The sequence below is a fragment of the Drosophila novamexicana genome, unplaced genomic scaffold (assembly GCF_003285875.2).
Source record: "Drosophila novamexicana strain 15010-1031.04,08,12 unplaced genomic scaffold, DnovRS2.1 tig00004554-arrow-pilon, whole genome shotgun sequence".
Classification (NCBI taxonomy): Eukaryota; Metazoa; Arthropoda; class Insecta; order Diptera; family Drosophilidae; genus Drosophila; species Drosophila novamexicana.
In genome coordinates, this window is record NW_020825051.1 from 3,259,998 (window position 1) to 3,280,831 (window position 20,834).

General features: G+C 43.0%; 5 protein-coding genes across 9 annotated transcripts; 3 read left to right on the forward strand and 2 right to left on the reverse strand.

Annotated features, from left to right (window-relative positions):
• The first annotated feature begins 54 nt into the window (after positions 1 to 54).
• On the forward strand, positions 55 to 13,031 carry LOC115769605 (alpha-tubulin N-acetyltransferase 1). Of its 3 annotated transcripts, XM_030714497.1 has the most exons (8): positions 55 to 249; positions 460 to 697; positions 6,398 to 6,544; positions 6,640 to 6,795; positions 6,864 to 7,253; positions 8,445 to 8,637; positions 11,381 to 11,445; positions 12,028 to 13,031. In XM_030714497.1, exons 3-8 carry the CDS (start codon positions 6,438 to 6,440, stop codon positions 12,530 to 12,532), a joined length of 1,416 nt encoding a protein of 471 aa, XP_030570357.1. In that variant the 5' UTR covers positions 55 to 249; positions 460 to 697; positions 6,398 to 6,437; the 3' UTR covers positions 12,533 to 13,031. The 3 variants fall into 3 exon arrangements, with proteins under 3 accessions (XP_030570357.1, XP_030570356.1, XP_030570358.1); XM_030714496.1 differs by lacking the exon at positions 55 to 249 and having other exon boundaries at positions 408 to 697; XM_030714498.1 differs by lacking the exons at positions 55 to 249; positions 12,028 to 13,031 and adding an exon at positions 11,556 to 11,921 and having other exon boundaries at positions 408 to 697.
• LOC115769610 (phosphoserine phosphatase) lies at positions 1,859 to 3,278 on the reverse strand. The gene has a single exon (XM_030714506.1). The coding sequence runs from the start codon at positions 2,913 to 2,915 to the stop codon at positions 2,079 to 2,081; it is 837 nt and encodes a 278-aa protein (XP_030570366.1). The 5' UTR covers positions 2,916 to 3,278; the 3' UTR covers positions 1,859 to 2,078.
• LOC115769609 (mediator of RNA polymerase II transcription subunit 15) lies at positions 9,001 to 10,940 on the forward strand. Of its 2 annotated transcripts, none has more exons than XM_030714504.1 (4): positions 9,001 to 9,262; positions 9,336 to 9,449; positions 9,510 to 10,289; positions 10,345 to 10,940. In XM_030714504.1, the coding sequence occupies exons 1-4, from the start codon at positions 9,197 to 9,199 to the stop codon at positions 10,480 to 10,482; spliced, it is 1,098 nt and encodes a 365-aa protein (XP_030570364.1). In that variant the 5' UTR covers positions 9,001 to 9,196; the 3' UTR covers positions 10,483 to 10,940. The 2 variants fall into 2 exon arrangements, with proteins under 2 accessions (XP_030570364.1, XP_030570365.1); XM_030714505.1 differs by having other exon boundaries at positions 9,354 to 9,449.
• Positions 13,032 to 13,069: 38 nt separating the features above from the next.
• On the reverse strand, positions 13,070 to 15,678 carry LOC115769612 (cleavage and polyadenylation specificity factor subunit 5). 2 transcript variants are annotated; one of them, XM_030714509.1, is made up of 6 exons: positions 15,605 to 15,678; positions 15,292 to 15,535; positions 14,962 to 15,226; positions 14,733 to 14,898; positions 13,376 to 13,490; positions 13,070 to 13,312 (listed from the first exon to the last, which is right to left on the reverse strand). In XM_030714509.1, exons 2-6 carry the CDS (start codon positions 15,435 to 15,437, stop codon positions 13,291 to 13,293), a joined length of 714 nt encoding a protein of 237 aa, XP_030570369.1. In that variant the 5' UTR covers positions 15,438 to 15,535; positions 15,605 to 15,678; the 3' UTR covers positions 13,070 to 13,290. The 2 variants fall into 2 exon arrangements, with proteins under 2 accessions (XP_030570369.1, XP_030570370.1); XM_030714510.1 differs by lacking the exon at positions 13,070 to 13,312 and having other exon boundaries at positions 13,411 to 14,560; positions 15,292 to 15,651.
• A 134-nt stretch (positions 15,679 to 15,812) lies between these two features.
• LOC115769604 (alpha-protein kinase 1) lies at positions 15,813 to 20,151 on the forward strand. The gene is made up of 4 exons (XM_030714495.1): positions 15,813 to 16,094; positions 16,196 to 17,276; positions 17,334 to 17,503; positions 17,563 to 20,151. The coding sequence occupies exons 2-4, from the start codon at positions 16,695 to 16,697 to the stop codon at positions 18,548 to 18,550; spliced, it is 1,740 nt and encodes a 579-aa protein (XP_030570355.1). The 5' UTR covers positions 15,813 to 16,094; positions 16,196 to 16,694; the 3' UTR covers positions 18,551 to 20,151.
• Positions 20,152 to 20,834: the final 683 nt, after the last annotated feature.

Genomic DNA, 20,834 nt, shown 5'->3' on the forward strand with positions numbered 1-20,834 from the left:
AAATCACACTCGAACAATCAGCTGCTGTAAGCGACCTCTCGGTTCAGCTTGTTGCTAGTTAAAAAGCTTGTGGCAAGTTAAAGCTTCAACATAACGCTTATATCTTATTTGACTGTCGTGCATACAACAACGCTTGGTCGGACGCTATATCGTGCGTGTCGGTTTTCTGTGTGTTTTCAAGCGGGGCATATACATACATACACAGTTGTTCTCAGAGTCGATGCGCCATCGTCAAAGCTGGCAAAAGAAGTAATATATCAAATTAAAAAAAAAAACCAAAAAATATATTTACAAATCAATTCGTGCTTAAGCCATTAAGCTATATCTTTTGCTGTTCTTGCAATTTGCTGCAACAAGAGCAACAACAGTAGACAATAAAAACTTGTTCAATAAATACAACAAATTTTAGGGTGTAGTTCAAAACAGAAAAATTAGAAAATATTTTTATTTTGGCCACAGAAATATAAATTAACAATCGATAAAGCACCAAAGGCAGCATACAAAACCTGACGGACACACCCCCGCGCCGGAGTCGCAACTGCAGCCAACCCCCACAAGCAAACGCAAATCTGTGCAACGGTTACGCCAACGCAGCAGCCGTGCAATTGGAATCTGATTGGAACGCTGACGCGTCGGCTGATTACTATAACTATATATAAAATAAAATCAACGTTTTCTGCAGTTTCTTATTGTTGTGGTAAGTTAATTGCTCCTTCTGCCATTTTATCATCAAACTTTCTGTTGCCTGTTTCTTAACATTGTCTGTGTGCGTGTGTGTGTATGTGTGCGTCTGTTGCTGTTTTGGATGCGGCTCAGTGAGCATAAAACCATTTTTACGTCATTTACAGGTTGAAATAAGTTTTATATCAACCGCACACAGATACATGCATACGAACACACATATTCAAAAACGGTATTCGTGCGTCATTTGAATGAGACTTCTGTAGCCACAGGCACTGCGTCATAGCGGTAGTCCCTTGCAGTCTTTATTCTTACACACATTCTAACCTACACAGGCAGGCATACGCGCGCACACACACACATACGCACTTACACTTGTATTTAAGCCACTCTGAAACATAATTATGTTTTTTACTCAGTTTTTGTTGTTGGTGATCTCATCGTTTGGTGCCTTCCGCTAATTGCCGCTCTAAGCGCTTCAGGCCTGGCCGCCCAACGGTCCAGACATTTAATTTGGCCTTAATTCACGCCTCTGCCGCTTTGCACAGCAGCCGCGTCGCTCCTAATATGGCCTAGACTAGAGCAAGCTCCGATTTAAGCTGATGACGTTGACCCTCAAACAACAACTCTTGCCGGTTAACATTTATCGGTTATTCTATCGATAACACCCACGCGAGCGCGACCTTGGCTGCTTCTTGCTTAGCTAAATGCTGCGGAAACAGTTGTTAAATATTTAACAGCGACAAATTTGTGCCTTAATTACATTTAGAAAGTGTGCCCAATGGCTTTAACCTTTGTGTCAGTTTTTAATAGTAAGCTATGAAAAAGAGCGCAACGAACTCTCGTTTCCATTTCACGCTCTGTATCTTATGCTGGAATGATACTCTTAAGCAGGCACATACAAGTAGCAAATGGAAAGTGTCATCGCAGCATTGCGTTGCTAGTTAACAGCTCTGTTAAATGCGCTTGGAAGGGGAAATAAACTACATATATATACACACATACATATATTTACAGTGGGGCAAATGGTGTTTTTTCTAGAATAATCTTGGCTTGCCAGTAATTGATTAAATTGTATAAATCTCTACTAACGGGCAGCTCCTTTGGGCAGACATGTCCTTTAATTAGCTAAGTCTTCTGAAAAAAATAACGCTTTAACATTTTGTAACTTTAATTTTACTATTGTTTTTATTGTTTACCAAGTGGCTATAAACTTATGCACACGCATGTACATATTTCATTATATATATATATTTTAATATGTAGGTTTATACTTAAATTAGTTGCCTATAAACTATAACACGCCGATTTGGAATACTAAATTCGCTGTGGTGACAAAGCGCCCCTTCTTGTGCTTCTCCTGTCCCCCAACTCCCGCTGCCCACTGTGCGGCACACTCACATCAGCTGCTCAAAGTCTGTTATATAATACTGGGCGCGTCTGTAGACCTCTGTGCGCACCACATTGCCGCCGTAGCCAATGAAATTGTTGGCCGGCGGCACAGCCTCCAAATCGGTGGCACCATCGCCAATCATGGTGATGAGCGCGTCGGCTGGCTGCCGTTTCCTAATCATGCCAATGGCATCCGCCTTGCCGCCGGAGCGCGATGTCGGCTGGTTGACATCGAAGCTGTCGTAGGCGCCGTTGTAGTCGAACAGTATTTTGTTGGCATACATGTTGGTCAGTGGAATGCCCAGCTCGGCGGCAACGGGGGCTATCAGGCAATCAAAGCCGCCGGATATGAGATATACCTGTTTGCCGTCCGCCTTCAATTGTGCCACAAAACGCTTCACATTGCGGCTGAGAGTGCTGGGACGCTGCTTGATGAAGTCGGCTACCTGCTGCTGTGAGGGGCGTATGATATTGAGCCGTATCTTGAGCGCATCCTGAAAGGTCATGCTGCCGCCCATGGCCTCCTTGGTTACACGCGCCACCTCGCTGCCCTTGCCGCAGAATTCGGCCAGCTCGTCGATGCCCTCCTCACAGATGACGGTCGAGTCCACATCGAAGCAGACAATCTGCGACTGCTGTATGATCTTGGCTGCCTGCAGCGGCTGTTTCGGTGGCGTCGTGGTTACCGTGGGCGTGGTAGATACCGTTTTGCCATTGGCCAGCGCCGCATTCAGCTGCTGGGCGAGCAGCGTGGCCGTCGCCGCGGTCGCCGTGGCGCCTGCACAGCCGTTGGTGGCGGCGGTGGCACTGGGACGTGCCATGCTCAGCACGGAGCTGCTCATCTTTCGAATGGATTGCACGTTGTCTATGGATTCTACAAATTACGTAAAAGCTGCTGTGCCGCTGCTCTGGTACGTTTCGATTTTGATTTTGATTTCGCTTTGTTCGCAGCACGCCGTTGCCGTTTGCCTCTAAAATTTTCCGTTGTCAGCGTGTATGTATGCGTGTATGTTTGTATGTATTCTTTTTCTCCTTTATTTTGCACACGCGCGTTTCTTTCTGCTCAGCTGTTTATTGTTTTTGTTTTGGATATGAAACAGTGTTTGTCAGCTTGGCATAACTTGCTTTTTGGTTTTCAGCTATTGAAAATTCTATGCACTTAATGGACGATCGTCACGATCTGTACGCGTTGACTGGCCTTTTACAACTGAATTACCAGCAGTCACTGGTCGCCCTTATAAGAAAACTCGAGCAAACAGACACAAATGCAGCGTGCTGTTAGTTTGCTCGCTTGCTCTCTCGTTCTCTCTCGCAGCTGTCAGACGCAATGTCTCGACGCTGACCAGCGCGCGCACATGCCTCTGTTAGTGTGTGTGTGTGTGTGGCGATCATACGATAACTACCAATAACAACTTAGCATGTTTACGAGTGTGTGTAGTGTTTTGCTGTTACATTTACAATGTTTGTCGATAAACAGCTGCCGTAGATATCGTTTCTACACCGACTATCAGTTCACCTACATCGAACGTCCCAAATAAGTCGCTAGTGAACCTTTGCCCAGTCATGCGTGAGCCGGACGTACATATATGTTTGTTTGTCTTAATCAAATCTTAAACGGCTGAAGAATTAAAAAGTGTCATTTGTCGCTCGAGTGCTTACTAGAACCGCTTTTTACCGGTTTTGCGACCCATTCATGTCTGGTGGTCGCCGCTTATCATAAGCGGGCCAATAAAACATAGCTATACTGATTAAAGTGTAGGGTATCGGTTGCTAAATTGGTGTTATGTATTTGTCTGACTTTTCCAGTCGTTTGGAAACCTTGAGCACAGGAGTTCTTTGGAAACCGGAATATTGTCTTATCAGTTGATAATGTTTAGTGTTTTAAAAAATACAGGGTATTCGATGGCTAAATGAAAACAGTTTAAACCACTTTCCTTTTTTAAAGTTTTCATGGATGTGGAAAATATACATATGTGCATATAATAAACAGGGGCGCGTTTTAGGTGCTGATGCAATGCAGTCTCACGTTACGCGTTACGTCGCAACGTAACAGACCACTGATCGGGCGCTCACCACCAATTTTCTCTCTCTCTCTCTCTCTGGCCTCTCTGCTAGATAAAACTTACGTGTGGCGCGTGCAATGCAAACAACAAAAACAAGAATGGAAAATTGAACTGCACTCGCTGCGGCTTCAGTTGTTGTTATTGTTGTTTTGCGGAATAACAAGTTGTTTTGATCATCGTGCGGTTCGGTTGCGAGGCGTGTTAAAAACAACAACAGGCCTGAGACCGCAAATGTATTTCATTGCCAGCGATTATGCAGTTGGCGGCATCGATAACGATAAATTCAGCTGCGTGCACATTTAAAGCCCAAACAGCTAACGACTTAAATTGAACACAGTCATTAAAAAGCTTCGTTTTAATTGACGAGGCCGTCTCCTTGTTGCCTTGGACAACAAACACCTGTCAGAAATTCAACAGCACCGGTTGTTGGGCGTCAAGTTTTTCCCTTAGCTTGCCTTACATTTATCGATTGACCTTGTTGCTGCATAAATTCGACCCAAGTCGACTTTTGGCTAGCTAAATTTCTGTCGTGTCAAAGAAAAGAACCAGGCTCCATAAAACTGTTGTATGTATGTGTGTAAGTGAGCACACACGTATACATTGAAAACACTTCATTTTTATTGGCCTTTGACCAGCCACGTGTGTGTGACTAAGGTTCGATAATAGAATACGCCTATGTATATTATATTTTGGCTAGTCATTAGGAAATTTGTTGAGACAGTTGACGGTGACGTCTATTTGTTTAATTGCAATTGTAAGTACATACATACATACATACACAAAAACACAATATATTTACATATGTATGTGTGTACATACAATACGATATTGTATTTCATACACGCCCACAACACAAACGAATAAGCTATGGAAGGGGCTCTCCCGAACACGCATTGGCCCGGTGCTAACCTCAGACGAGGGCTTGTTTTTTTCCTCCAGTCGTCGCTCAATCAGCTGATAGACAAAAAAATAAAAAAAGGAAAAATAAAAATCTGTAGCCAGACCGAAGACCGTGTAATTGCTTTATTTAATTTCATCACTATGCATGAAAAAATAGAATTACATGTGAAAAAATATTTTTATTTGTGAACTGTCTGCTTCTAATTGATTTGTTTTCGATTAAATAGTGCTGCAAGTTGCCAAGCGTTTTGTTTCCAACTGCATTTATTGCTGATTAACGGTTAAATTGTAAGAGCTTTGATCGCACGCCGCCCTCTCGCTTGCACTCGTGTTCGCATGCTCTTTACACGCGATTTCAGCTCCTTAGCTTGCTCTCACGCTCTCTCACACACACTACATACTTGACATATTTACTTAGGCGCATGTATGTATGCATGCTCGAATTTAAGACGGATGAGCCAAAAGGGGAGCAACAACAAGAAATGCAGCCTGTACACCGCCCGCTCCTTTTGTGGTCGGTTGCTTTTGTTCTTGTTTTTGTTCCAGATCATGCGCTTTGGCTTATAAACAGTTATAAAACACTTCGTGGAGAGAGAGTCGGTGTATAGCAACGTCAACAGTTTGCTGTTGGGCAAATAAACAACAAGAACGACAACTGCAAGGCAACCCCCTCTGCTGGGGGCCACACGCTGTAAGCACGTCATTTGTGCGCTTGCTGTTGCTATCGCATTTTGACATTCGGACTGCGCTGCAGCGACGCCGACGGCGACTGCAGCGTTGACGGTGACTGCAGCTGCAGCCCGTTGTTTAACTTTGTCGCTGACAAAACTACTCAAAATAGCAACGGGAAAAGTTTTGCATGTGCTCGAAATGATTGCCTCGCCCCGCCCCATCCTGAAATGTAATTACAAAAGCGCTTATCGTTCTCTTTCTGCCGGCATCAGTTCGTTGCACTCGCAAATCAACAATAAACTATGACAGGAGTTTTGTAACCGCAATCTGCCCCACTTTCCACAAATGAGTTGAATGACACGATAACATTACACATATTAAACGTTTATCGTTATCGGATTAAATAAGGATCCACGCATAAGCTGGCAGCATTGCGCAAGAAGAAGCTGCCAGACTGTTATTTACTTTTCGCCATTTTGTCTGTCGGCACACCTACACGTGTTCAATGAATTGCTGAATCATGCATCGGCCACAACTACTATTCAGTGAATCGCATGTGCGGTGATTCCCACACAAAGTCGCACCCAAAACTGGATGCGACAAACTGACAAACTGACACACTGATAATCAAATTGAACGCGCCTTTTTGCAATGCTCTATTTAATTGGCATTCTAAATTGCAATTTCAGTTGTTCTATACGTTCATCAGCACCAGCAGCCGCAGCAATTATGGTGGATTTCCGTTTCGACATCAAACCGCTGTTTCCGCAGCCAATTATCAAAGTGACATCCAATCTATTGCCGCACACCTTTCGGGGTGATCGGCGTCAGTGCTTGTGAGTATTGAAATTGTACGCGGGCTGGTCGTTAACCCAATTTGATCCGTAAGTCAATTAACCGTTACGCTTTCCACACTCACACACGCACCCAGAGATGCCACCTCAAAGATGTCCGAGATAATTGATCGCCTGGGTCAGCTGTCGGCCACATCACAAGGCCTGAACAAACCGGTGACCACGGCTCAGCGCCTGCGCATGTCGGAGAACCAGACCATCTATCTGCTGGCGGATCCTGAGGCGGGCAACAAGTGAGCCAGCTCCCATTGACCTCGCCTGACATCCAGACCAACTTATGACTGTGCACGTTTCTTTGCAGCGGCTGTGTCATTGGCCTGCTTAAGGTCGGCACCAAAGATCTCTATTTGTTCGATGAGAAGGGCCAGACCCGCAAAATGGAGCAGTCGCCCTCAATTTTGGACTTTTACGTGCACGAGACACGTCAGCGCGCTGGACTAGGCAAGCGTTTGTTCGAAACCATGTTGAGTGAGGAGCAATGGACACCACCTAAGTGTTCCGTGGATCGGCCATCCGAGAAGCTGCTGGCCTTTCTGGGCAAGCACTATGGCCTGGTGCGCACCATACCCCAGGCCAATAACTTTGTGCTCTACGAGGGCTTCTTCAACGATGCGGCCTCCCAGAATGGCTCCAGAAATGGTCATGCCGATTCACCACAGCGCACCAAGAATGGCCTCCACATAACAAACAGGTGAGTTGGTTTTTCATTTTATTTAGTTTTCCACGCGATGGAGCGTTGATTGGCGCTGCGCTTCGTGGCGGGGCAGTAGGTTAATTAAGGCGTTGCGCCTTGCAGGAAACATTTCACTTGGCTTAGTTGCCCATTTCTTGGCCAAAACATTTGCATATCGCACGCAAACATCCGACCAGGTCATTTGTTTACTTGTGTGCGCTGTTTCCAGTGGGCGTGTGCGATAAAATTGATCGCCTGCGGAAAAGCACTTATCGATAAATAAAATTTAAGAAAAATGTATGCAATCTATTAACGGTGGCTTGTTGCTTGCGCTTTCACTTTATATGTATATGCTCCTATCTTTATGTATCATATTCATAACTGATGCGTTTTGCTCAACTTGTTATACACCTTGCAGGGCATATTATAAGCAGATATCCTCGGAGATATTATGATCAGGCTGAAGATATAGCCTTCCGTCCGTCTGTTTTATAGATTATACTATATCATACGATCCATATATAAATTTAAATTTTATATGAAAAACTCTTTGGTTTTCCAAGATATCTTAACATAACTAACTAATTACGATCGTCACCATGGCCCATTAACATACTTAAACGTGAAAAAGAAATTAACAGAAAAATGTTAACATCGGTTAACAGAAAATGTAGTGCTACAAAACCAGTTATGTATAGAACAAACCCAAGAAACTTATAAACTTTATGAAAAGTGAAAAAAATAACAGAAAAATGTTAACTTCGATTAACAGAAAACTTAGTGCTTTAAAAACCGTTATGTATAGAAATTTCCCTACCGAACAAACTTACAAACCACTAAACGTCAAAAAAGCTTTAACAGAAAAATGTTAGCTTCGGTTAACATAATATTCAGTTCTATAAAAACCGTTAGATATAAAAAATGTATCTGTGATCTGCAAGGGTATTTATTCTTCGGTATATACCAACAGAAACTTTTCTTTCTTGTTCAATATTAATATTAATTAGTTAATTTATGAGAGCTTAACACGATTTAAAGCTAACAAGTTGTGCGAACGCATCAAAAAGTAACTAATTATAATTGAAATATATATGCCCGTAATAATTAAGTGTAATAAATGTTAACTATTTTCAATCCACATGTTGCGCCTACTACTACTAACGATAATCAACAAACAACTACCAAAAATCCATGAATCAACCAATCAAGTCCTAACACACAACTCTTTGGTGCCACCTATTTGGGCGACGAGGCTGACCACCAAAAGCGCTTCGGTCGACGCAACAGCAACTTGCAGCAGCAGCACCAACATCTGCAGCAGCCGTCGCTGCTGCAGCAAATAACACAGATCTCACCAAATGGACGGTATGGTGCACCGCGTCCCACATGCAGCATGGCCGAGGTACTCAAACATTAAATGTTGAAAAGTTCAAGTTCAAGTTCCCAAGTTCCGTGCACTGCAAGCGCACAGTTTGAATGCCACTGATAGCCCAAGTGCAGTTTGAGTGTTATTGAGCTCTGCTAGCCCCTGTCTGTGTGTGTGCGAGAGTGTGTGTGGATTGCCTTATTTAACAGCCAGTGTATGTGTGATGTATTGTTTGCTTTTGTTTTATTTATTTAATTTATTGATTCGTTCCCAAGTATAATCTCAATTTTGGACTTAAAAACATTTAATTAAAGCTTGATCTTAGCATGCCTGTGGCTAAGTTTCCATTCGTTTAGTTGTTGGCATCATTTGGGGCTCTACGAATTGTTTAGTTAACATTTGTACTTCACACGATTCACAACGAATTCTTGTTTTATTTCTGAACAAAAAATACAAATTATTTCGCTTTGCGTAATTTTATAATATCCGAACTAGAATACAAAAGTAATCGTATACAATTTCGACGCGCTATTCCGTGCCAAAGTTTTACGTGCGGTTTTCGAATTTTAGCATTTAATCATTTGTTGTAAAAATTATGGATCCAAAACGTGGTGGTAATGTGGCAGCAACACGCCAAGGAGCGTCCAAGACGAGCGTTGCCGTAAGTTGATTTAAAGCGAAGCAGCAACTGTGCCTGTGTGCGTGTCCGTGTGTGTGTGTGCGTCTGTGTGTAGTTCTGTTTTGATTTGCAGTCACGTCACGGGATGGTGCCGCCTACCAACATGGCCCGCAAGTACGGCAGCGAGGTCAGCCTGACGCCCAGCCAGGCCAAGCAGGGTGTGGAAAATGTAAGCTGATCCAGCTTGGCCACATGGCGTCCATTCCAATAAAGCATCCTCTTCCGACAGCCGCGCAAGAGTCCGCTAGATGCGCTGAGCCGCATGAACTATCGCCAGGATCCCTTCCAGCGCCGTTCGGGCCTGCAGGATGTGGATGATTCGTTTATGGCAGCCAATGCCTTTGCGCGTCCCTCACGCCTGCGGCACTCGGGCCTGGAAGGCAACATGTCCGTGGCCAGCAACCAGCCGGCAACAAATGCCGCCGTGGCACCCATACGCGTTGCCTCGGGCCAGGAGGCGCCGCAGATGCAAATGCAATATCAGCCACAAATGCAGCAGCAGCTGCAGCAACAGCCGCCGCCGCAGGCTGCCCAGATACCACAGCAAGCCGTTTCCAACCTGGCTCCGGCGCAGATGCCGCTACAACAGCAGCCGCTGCCAGCACAACAACAGCAACAGTTGGCACCAGCAACTGTTGTGACCACACAGCAGTCGTTGCCGCAACAGCAGCAACAGCCGCAATACGTGCAGCAGCCGGCTGCTGGTCAACCCACGCGCCATGAGCCTTACCCCAGCGGACGCGCCCATGTGCAACATCAGCATCATCAACAGCAGCAGCAGCAGCAGCAGCAACATCAACAGCAGCTGCAACAGCAGCAACAGAATCCCCATGAGCAACAGCAGCTGGCACAGCAGGATGCACAGGCTCAAGCTCAAGCACAGATGCAGCAGCAGCAGCAGCAAATGCAAATGCAACAGCAGCAGCAGCAGCAGCAACCGCCCGCCCAGATGTCGCCGCGCAAGTACCAGCAACTGCAGCAGCAGCAACAGCAGCAACAATCTGGCTACGTAAATATGCGACAAGTTGCATGCATCCGAATTTAATGACACCTCAAACCCATAGCCCTCGCAGGCGACGGGCGCTGGAGGTGTGCCTCCAGCCGCCGAAATGTGCACCACATGCCCCAATTGCCAGACGACCATCTATTTGGTGCGCACGCCCGAGCTGGGTCACGGCGATGCTGGACTGCCGCTGCAATAGACGACCACATGCTTTTGTCAATCCCATACAGAAATTCACTCCAGAAAAGGAAAACAAACAAATCAATGAAAAAGTCGAAAAAAAATTTTATGGAAATGGAACTTTGGCGTACGAAATTCAAGCTCATATTTAGATGCGTGTGCGTGTGTGTGTATGGGGATTGCGCGCATGCCCCATACCCAGAAGGGAAGTGGTGCTTTGCTTGGTGATCACAATGCATCCAAATTTGAAGTAGAACCCGACGAACAGCGGCAACAGCAGCTAGTTGCAGCACCAAAAATAATACAAATACAAATCTAACCAAATTCTCGGTTCACCTTTCCGACTATATATACTGCCCAAGTCGAAACAAACGAAAGATGAATAACAAATTTGTTTTGCCAGAACAGCTCGAAACTTCCATGCTCTGACACGAAATTTCACTGTAAATAAAGACTCTAATTTTATTTTACTGAAAATTTGGTGTCGCAAGTGGTCGCAACTTTCGCTGCGGGTGCTTTGGCCCATTTTGTGGGTCAACCCCCAAGTGTGGCGAGATACCAACCCCTGCCTTGGCCGCGTGCCAAGGGGCTGTTTGTAAGGGCCAAAATAAAACTTTGCTTGACACTTGCGCTAGATTCTGGCAGGCGGAGGAGGGGTATGCGCTACTAGAACTGCGTCTTTTTGTTTACTTAGACGACATTCTGGCTGTTAATAAAGCAATTCATTTGGTTACCGCTGAGCTAAATCGTCCTTTTACTTTTCGTTTTGCTTCTCTAACAATTTTGGTTAAGGAAAGTAACTGCAAATTATATTCTAGCACTCGCTCATGAGTAACCCTAACACACACATATATATGACCTAAATGTTTAATATGTATGCTCATTTCCATCTTCTTTATTCTTCAACCCTCGTGCAGATAATTCACTCGGGCAGCGGCAGTTCCAGCAAGGGCGGCGGCGGAGGCAGCTCAGAGTCTAACAGGTAAATCCATGTGGCTAATTCTTGTTTTCAACTAACACCTGAGCATATTTGATCATTCGGTTTATATTTTGTCATTTTTGGTTTCATTTCTTTCTTTTGTTGTCTTTCAGAATCAAATAATTACGCATACGCACACACGGCTGCATTACATTGAAAAACAATTGTCAACTAATCAAGTGTACAAAGCTTTCTTTTTATAGAAGATTATTTATAATTTTGCATTATCATAGGCTTTAATTATGAGTGAATTTACTTAATGTACAATCAGCGAGGAGGCTGCACTCGCCGCACACCCACCCCCCCAAAATACACCTCTACCATCACTTAAACCTTCACATATACACACACACACACACACACACGGCACGGGTAGTCAGCTCGATCGGAACCGTTACACAAAATACCTGATAATTGTGATTACATTTGTATAAATTTTTATTTTAACTCTTTTAACATTATTGCATTGTTTTTTGTCGTAATTTATTTTCATTTGTCGTGCAATAAAATCAACAAGAAAATTAAATTAATAAACAATTAGTGTAGTGTATGTTATTTAACAGCCTCTGTTAACTTTTTCAACAGAGGCAGCGACATTGCCCAACTTACCGCACAATTCCAGAATTTGCAGGCGGTTGGTGATGCTATCGAGCTGTATCACTTGGAGCTAGAGCGTGAACCGGAACCGGAACCGGAACCAGAGCCTGTAACCGAGGAGGTGATCACTCCAGCATCGCCGCCGCCCAAGAGTTACACTCCAACTCCGCCAATGGTGCGTTCGCCGGAAGTGGTTGAGAGCATTATTGGCGAGAATCGTAAGCCGCCGGCTTTTCAGCTGAGCAAGCAGCACACTGGCATGAAGAATCGCTCCTCTGGCGTGGGCATGGCCGTTATGCCTAGCGACAAGATGGAGTTCAATCAGCCGGAGCGCGAGGATTTCGGCGTCGTTAAGATCAACCGTCCGTTGGGCAATGAGATCACCTCGCCCGGTCAGGACAACACAGATGCCATGTCCATTGTGTCGTCAACGGCCGGCCTGACCGATCAGGGCTTTAACGATCTAAAATTCTATCACAATAAGTTGTGGTAAAGCCATACAAGAGATATCAGCATATTTGCGAGCAATAGTTGCTAATGTGTTTACATTTTTTGTACGTGTCATAAACATAAAATATGCATAACAATTAATATGAAATTAGCATTTAAGATATACTTATTAACAAACTAGAGAAAAACACAACGGTTCCTGTTTGCTTTAGTTCACTTTTGTTGTTCGCTTTGTAGTTTTCTGTTATGTTAATTAGTTCATTTGTTACACCCACGCACTTGAAAGCGCAGTTGAATGTTAACAGCAACATTAACAGTCTGTAGTTCAATGCAGTTAACAGCAGTCAAGCAAAATGAAAAAAAAAAAAAATATTAGCGAATAGAATATTAATGATATTCAACAACTGTGCGTATCTTCCATTGCAGCAAACGCGATTATTACGAACAGATATATAGCGAATATATGCTATAAGTGGCCCACATACCTAATATACCAATTTCTCGAACCAAATCTCATGTATTCTGTAATATTTAGTTAAGCATTGCAATAATAGTCCAAAATAAAGTAAACTTTCGATTCTATTTATATATGCCAAGCACATGCCGCTTGGTCTTTTTCCATTTAATTTGCCATACAAATATGTACGTAACACACACACACATATACAAATGAAATGGAAATCATCTACATGCGACGCGCCCAGCTGAGGTGCTGTAAATTATAAAGTAGAGCTATCGTTGGTGATGCAGCCTATCTAGGGGGAAAGTGGGGGACAGCGACGTTAAATCTGCGCCTTTGCCTTACATATAGATAAAGTTGAATCTGTAATGAATGTGAAAGTTAGCAAGGAAAATCAAAGGATCTAAATAGGATCTGGTCGCTTACCTGCACAACGCCTGCGGCAGCGATGATATAATGGGTCCATAGCCTTGTGAATTGTCGTACAGCTCGAATAGGGGGGCAGCAACAAGTTTATAATTTTTGGGCACAGCAAATAGTGCTAGATTACAGAAAACGATAGAGACAGAATTTATGTATGTAGCAGAGAGCATTAGATATAATAAGGGGTTATGGTAATCACATGATTATTGCAATAACTAGATAATTACAATCGGTTATACAAAACAATTTACATAAGAAAGATTCGCTGCCGTAATTACGTATGATATATAAAAGTTTGTATTATGGTTGTTTTCTTGTTTGTTGTTTTACATTCACAGTTGTTGATACTTCGTTAAACTAAATTAATAGATTCTGTTCTTGATGCGCAAAATTCAAATCAATTCGGATACGACTTCAAAAAAGCCGTCAATTTTGGGCATCAAACAAAGTCTACTAATTATTGTGATAAGAACATAATTTCGATTACCATTAAGAGCAACATTCATTATACATTGTGCGTGTGAACGCGAGTGTTGCACAATGGATGATGTCAAGGAAGTACTAAACACAGAGTTATAATTGTTGTTACATAAACGAGTGCTTAAATTATTTAAGAAGCGACTGCGACTGCCTGCCTAATCCAGTTGCATTTGCCATATGCACGCAAATCAGCACAACACGCGAGATTTGTCCGCATTAACAGACGACAACCGGCAACTTTTACAATGCACTTTCAACTGTTGTTTACCTGCCTGCCCGATTAATAAAGGCTCAACACATAACAAAGAAAAAATGAGTATCGTGTGTAGGATTGCGCTCTCTGGGTTACAGAAGTGTCGACATATTTACAAAATTAATACAACAAGAACAATCAAAGAATTTCGGGATATGCGCAAAATATGCCAACAACTCTGAGAGCAACAAATACAATTTGAAGTAAGTTTTGTACAAAAAATTGAACTAGAATCGACAAACTAATTAAAATTGTATGCGCCTCGGGGCCATTATGCGATCTGTTTCTGATTCTTTTCATTTCTGTTTGTTCAGTTTGTTTGCACTCTTGAGTAGAGCGTTGAGGAAGAGCTCTATGCTTGGTTGGGCAGATGCCAGATGCGTGAGATTACACAACACAACACGGCGCTATTGGAACAGCTCAGGGTACATCGTAACTGGCGTTCCTGTCCGTATCTAAACAGCATTGAAAAGATATGACATGAGGTTTGTTAGCGTATCGGTTTGGCAATAACTTTACAAGGTTATATGTTTATAAAAGTATTTAGAAATGTACTTTTTTTTTTTGGCCGTCATTATAATACCTACGCTCTGGACAACACTTTTGGCTAGCGCATTGGATATTTACCCTTTTCATGCAATTGCACCAAAAACAGACGTTTGTGCTCCTTTGGTTTGGTTATGTGCGGTGGAATGTATGGATATTGTGGTGGTTCGAAATTCGGGCGCCACCAATTGCCAATGGTGTCCTCGACAATCCAATCCTGTTTAACGCCATCCTGACGGCCCAGCGTCTACAAACCAAACACATTGCATTACACTGAGATCTTAATGTCGTATGCGTCACTTGGACTCACCTCAGAGAGTAGACGCTTGAGACCTTCTACTTCATCCTCGCCCGCGTTCAGCTCCCCGCCTGGCAGCTTAAAAAATGTGGTGCCAAGTTGAAGCAGCAGCACATGCGGTAATCCATGCTCATGCACAAGCAGTACGCCCTCCACAGAGCGACGCATGCCAATCCGATCGAACTCCTCGCGCATACGCTGAAAGCGTGACGGCACTGAAGGATCCTTCTCAAACAGCGGCTCCTTGGTGCCGAATGTGTAGTTGGTTAGTGGGTAGCTGACGTAGCAGAGGTAAATAAATGTGTTTGAAGTTTCCCATTATATTGTACAGAAATTACTTACAGATTGATTGTGCGGTTTATGGTCAATGCTTGATTGGGCGCATATTTTTGTGTGCCATTATTACTGATGCTGGCGTCAGCCTGGCCTTGGCTGCCGCGCCGCGGCCAGCCGGAGCCCGATTTGTTTGAGACTTGCGAGGACGCCATCTTGTTATACACACAACGCCGCAATGGCAATGAAAAATCTACAATTTCGGCGCCAAATTCCAATTGGATACGCTAAAATTGATTTTCACACTCACGCACTTTGAATACTTTTTCAATCAGTTCGTTTCTTTATTAATAATATGCAGTGTATGTAGATTATTTCTTACTTTTAAACTCTGCTTTTCGATTGCAAAAAATTCACGCCGGCGGAGAATGCAGAATACACAAAACACGTGTACACACTGTAATGTGGGCCGGCGATGTGTGCACATTGGCGGATAGCGAATGGCCTATTTTTCAACCATCTGGCAGCACCGAACATCACATTTCGGCCGACTGGTCACTCTGAACACATTTACATTAGTTTTTTGTTTATGTTGGGAAGTCGTCGGAAAATTCGGCTGTTTTCTGTGTGCCGCAATGAAAAGCTGCTAAAAAGCTAAATATAAAAATCAGCGCAGTGCGCGGCCGTCTATCGGTGCATTGTTTTGTAAGTGCAGTCAGTAGGCAGCAGCAGCAGCAGCAGTCGTTGAAAAAAAATTATGTGAAGCAGAAACGCAGTTTTAGTTTGTGTATGTGTATGTACATTGTGTTTTGTATGTGTATTGTGCAATGAAACTGGAAAACCATTATTATAAATGAAAACGCGTGAAATGTGTAAGTGCAACATTGAAAACGCAACACACAGATGCGCTCGCTTTGAACTTTTTCATTTTCATGTTTTCTTTTTATTACATGCTGCCCCTACTCTTTCGCAGACAACGACCAACTCCTCCCACTTGTACGTGTGCTAGTGCGGGGTGCGCACTGAAGGGTGTTTGAGTGTCTGTGCCAGTGCTGCCTGTGCCTGTCGTGTGTGTGTGTGTGTTAGTGCGTGCACGATAGGACTTGTATTTGTAGACAATATATAAATGTATATTTATATATATGCATGTTAAATGTCAAAGAAGGCGACGCGTAATATGCACACACATTAATAACGGCAAAAGGTCAAAAGTTAAGCTGTAAACAGGACTCCAGGCATCGTAATGCTTTAAGACAGCAGCGGCAGAGAGCGAGAATGGGCGAATGTTAGTGTGAGTGCACACAATATAGGAACAAAGAGAAGAGAAGAGCAAGAAAAACGTCACCGAAGCGGGGCAATAGGCGACCGCAGCGAACAGCAGCAAGGGGAGGACGAAACAAAAGACTGCTAAAAGCTAACAAACAGCAAATAACGACAACAATAAATAACAACAACACCAATAACAAGCAAAAATGTCGGCAGCGGAGCTGGAGGCTGAAAGCTCCGCACAGGAGCAGCACCCGCAACAACAACAAACCCAACAACAACAACAACAACAAAACGAACACACGAGCAACAACATCAGCACTGCCAACGATGCTGAAGCCAATCCGTATGGCGCGGAGCTAGACGAAACCATTGAGACTATGACATCAAGCAACAGCTACAACATTAATGTGGAGCAACATCTGCAGCTTAATAATATGCAGCAGCATGCACAAATGCACCAGCAACAACATCAGCAACAACATCAGCAACATCAACAACAACAGCAACAACAGCAACAACAGCAACAACAGCAACAACAACAACAACAACTAGATCAACAGGGCGACTTGGGCCTTGGACTGACCATGATGCAATCCTCTCCACCACCCCACAGCTATCGACACTCGCGCGCCTACCGCCACTTTAAGAACCCGCCACAACCACACATGTGCATACGCACTACAACAGAAACCGGCGAGGAGTTATTCATAAATGTGCTCAGCTGGACACGTATTGTCATACCACAAGAGCCCAGTGATCCCATACCTTTGTATGGAGGCATGCGCGTAAGTAACCATTATTCATTATTATGCGGTCAACCTATTTTAATGGGTTTTTCACAGGTGCCGCCTGGCAGTCCGCGCAGTCCACCCATTGTCTTCGCTGTTATGGCCAATCCAGAGGTGCTCAAAGATTCTGGTCGCCATAGCAAGGATCCGGAAGAACGGCGCGCTATGGTGGAGCTAATGTGCGACTTTGTGGAGGCTATGAATCCCGGCGTGAAACTAGTCAGGTGCGTAGCGCCTCTGCGGCTTTCCATTTCAATATTCAAACAATCTGCTTCTTTTACAGAAACGCCGTCATACTCAAGGATCGTGACATTTCGGGCGAGCTTAAAGACGTCTGGAATGCTGTGCAGGCGCAGCGAGATCGTGAGCGCGAGGAGCAAATGCTGCAGCAGCGCCAACAGCAGCACTATCAGAATATCACCACACAGCAAATGTTTCCCAAGTCGCCGGATGCCGCGCGTGCCGGCAGCTCAGCACAGTCGAATGCTGCTGAGATCGGCTTGCCGCCAGCATACAATGCCGATCTCATGGCGGCGGATCATGGCAATGGCATAACCTTAGCCGTATTTGCTCAGCAGCTGGATAACAAGGTGGCCAGTGAGCAGCTGGAGGAGCAGCATCAGCCAGAACAACTGAGTGGCAATGAGACAGCGCCCGGCGAAGCCTGCACCGATCAAACGGATGCGGGTGGCGTTATTAATGGCATCAGCGGCTCGCCGCCTGCTGTGGAGAATCTATCAACGCCAGAGCAACCCACACAAGAGTCAGAGAACAAATCAGCTGCTTCCACTGCCAGCAACGGCACAAGTACGCCCACAAATACAGGTGCAGCGCCAACGCCAGTCGCTTCTGCTCAGCCCACACCCACACCCCCTGCAGCCGCAGCAACGCCCGCCCCACCAGCGCCGGTCAAGAAGGAGAAGCTAGGCGGCTTCTTGCCCAACGGTTGCATTTTCCCGCGTTTCAAGAACAACAAACACAAGGACAAGGACGGCAATCATAAGGAGAGCAAGAGCAAAGAGAAGACGCTGCTCAATGCGCTCAAGAAGAGCAAGGAAAAGAAAGTGGCGCCCAGCGAGCAAACGCCCAGTGACAAAACGGCCATCAGCTCTGATAATGGCACCTCACAGTACGAGAAGAATTGCATCAACAATCTCGAGTGCGAGGTGCAAAAGCTCGATCTGAATAGCAGCAACAACGACAACAACATGTTTATCAAGCTCAAAGTGGCGCCCAGTGCAACATCGGCAGCAGCCGCCGTCGCCAAGTAGTTGAGTATAAATGATAACAATGATAACAACAACAACAACTTTGGTAAGTAGGGAGAGTAGAGAATAACGGAAGAGTTAAGTATAACAGGCAAGAATGTAAGAGAGTAACGAGTAGGCAGAGAAAACTACCCAAAACTATCACTTCACTAGCACCTAGGCATATACATAGAGTCGTGGACGTTTAGCATATACAAGATTTACATATATATATATATGTATAAAAATCTAATATATATACAAGTACATATATATACAATATATACAGTTGTATCAGTCAATTTTTGAACGCAAATCGACAGACTCTCGAAAGTAATAATATCTGAAAGGACAAAAGAAAAAACCTTGTGCCATGTACCCATTCATACTTACATACATGCATACATATACAAGTACATATACATATACATATACAATACAGTGTATACTGCGTACAATGCCCAATTGTCTGGGTATTGTCGTCAATAGTTTTTCCAGAATTCTTCCCCGGCATACGTAAATTTAGAACAAAAAATAAAAAAAAATCAAGTATTTATATAGTTCAATATTTGTATGTTTCGCATACAGTTTGCCTTATATACAAATCCAAAAAAAGAGAGAGACAAAAAAAAATGAGAGAAAGTTGAAAACAAACAAATCTTAAAATAGGTCAATCGTCAAGAAACTCATGCGCCAAATTGTCATCAGACCACATTGAACTCTGCACTGAACACTGCACTCTAACCCCCTCCCCCCCCCTGCCCCCATCTGCTAACTAGACTAGCTCGTATACACTACACTTAGTCACATCAGCTAACGTATTGAATGTCAGACATATAACCCACATCGCTAAAGCAACAAAAAGAAAAGAAGAACAAGTATTACGAATTTTTCCTGTATCACGCTCAAAATGATCTCCACGTTTTTGAAGTTGAACTCGAGTGGACGACGCAGGCTCTAAAAAGTACCTTCTGTGCCAATGATAATTGGCATAACTATGAGACGCTATTTTTTGTTTATTTTTATTTTTATGCTCAATCTATATTTTATGCTTTCATTTCCCAACAACAATAACTTTAGTTATTAAAGAACAGTTCCAAATTACTTGAGTAATGCAAAAACAATGACCTGAACAAGTACTTAGCTTATCATAACATATGATAATAGAGCTCCTATGATATGCACTCGAATCGTATGCGTGCTAACTGGCTATATATTCTCAAAGAGCATAAATATTCTATTAGTTATTGTATTGTTTATTTACATTTATTTTGTTTTGTTTTATAACTTATTCACACGTCGTTCCCAGTAAACGAGTCAAAGATCAACTTCAAAACGCAACCATTTACGAATATGCCGACAATTTCGATAGAATCATTCACATTAACTGATTAGAAAGAACTTAACATAATATGCAACTGCAACAAGTGCAACAAAAAAACATAACTCAATATTGGACTGAACAAAGCTGCCATATATAGATCGCATACATATGTAACATATATATGCAAATACATATGTGTATGTGCATTTATGATGTTTGCTTTTCATTTAAACGAAATTCAATTGTGATTCATTTGAAAATCAAATTTTTGTTTTTAACATCGAAAACTATTTTCAACATTTTAAAGCATTTAGTATACACAATTTTTTTGTTTGTCTTTGTGCAAGTAATAAAAAGAAAACCCAAAATAAAAAAAACCTTAACTTTGGCATGCCGAAGATTGAATACCCTTCCAGAAACTTCTAGTAATCTCTTTAAATAACTTGAACCCTTTTACATGTGGCAGCTACAGGACTCAGTTCTGACTGATCCTGACTTCAAAACTGCCTGCATACATAAAGAGTAGCATCTGTATTAACTCCTAATTAGATATATATTTTTAAAAAATTGCATCTTTTCTGCAAGGGTATAATTTTTAAGTATTTTAGGCAGCACCCAAAAGCATGCAACAAAGTATTCTCAGACTCAATTTATGTTTTCCTTACGAGATATTCCTCGTCAGCCTCTCCAGTGCCATAAAAATATGGCATTTGAATAAAAGAAACGATTAAAAACGCAGGCTAAAGATAAATTTTAAAATCAAAAAATACATTTTAATTAATTGAATTACAAATATGTTTGTGAGTTGAAATGGAAATTAACACAAACCTAAAGCATTAATTGATTAATTATTTAATTAACGTAAATGTTAGTTTTAACTGGTTGTAAATGCAAAACAAACAAACAAAGTTGAAATAGGCGCACGACAGCAACAACAGCAAGAAAATACCTTGAATTAAGTAAAAAAAACTCCCAACACATTAT

Bases quoted from the DNA above. Each gene is read 5' to 3' on its own strand.
- LOC115769610 (XM_030714506.1), bottom strand. From the start codon at position 2,915: ATGAGCAGCTCCGTGCTGAGCATGGCACGTCCCAGTGCCACCGCCGCC.
- LOC115769604 (XM_030714495.1), top strand. From the start codon at position 16,695: ATGTCGGCAGCGGAGCTGGAGGCTGAAAGCTCCGCACAGGAGCAGCAC. The intron at 17,277-17,333 runs GTAAGTAACCAT...GGTTTTTCACAG, and splicing joins CTTTGTATGGAGGCATGCGC to GTGCCGCCTGGCAGTCCGCG. The intron at 17,504-17,562 runs GTGCGTAGCGCC...CTTCTTTTACAG, and splicing joins CCCGGCGTGAAACTAGTCAG to AAACGCCGTCATACTCAAGG.
- LOC115769609 (XM_030714504.1), top strand. From the start codon at position 9,197: ATGGATCCAAAACGTGGTGGTAATGTGGCAGCAACACGCCAAGGAGCG. The intron at 9,263-9,335 runs GTAAGTTGATTT...GTCTGTGTGTAG, and splicing joins CGTCCAAGACGAGCGTTGCC to TTCTGTTTTGATTTGCAGTC. The intron at 9,450-9,509 runs GTAAGCTGATCC...CTCTTCCGACAG, and splicing joins CCAAGCAGGGTGTGGAAAAT to CCGCGCAAGAGTCCGCTAGA.
- LOC115769612 (XM_030714509.1), bottom strand. From the start codon at position 15,437: ATGGCGTCCTCGCAAGTCTCAAACAAATCGGGCTCCGGCTGGCCGCGG. The intron at 14,899-14,961 runs GTGAGTCCAAGT...TTTGGTTTGTAG, and splicing joins TCAAGCGTCTACTCTCTGAG to ACGCTGGGCCGTCAGGATGG. The intron at 13,491-14,732 runs GTAAATATCCAA...TCTGTAATCTAG, and splicing joins GGTGCAATTGCATGAAAAGG to CACTATTTGCTGTGCCCAAA.
- LOC115769605 (XM_030714497.1), top strand. From the start codon at position 6,438: ATGGTGGATTTCCGTTTCGACATCAAACCGCTGTTTCCGCAGCCAATT. The intron at 6,545-6,639 runs GTGAGTATTGAA...ACACGCACCCAG, and splicing joins GGTGATCGGCGTCAGTGCTT to AGATGCCACCTCAAAGATGT. The intron at 7,254-8,444 runs GTGAGTTGGTTT...CAACCAATCAAG, and splicing joins GGCCTCCACATAACAAACAG to TCCTAACACACAACTCTTTG.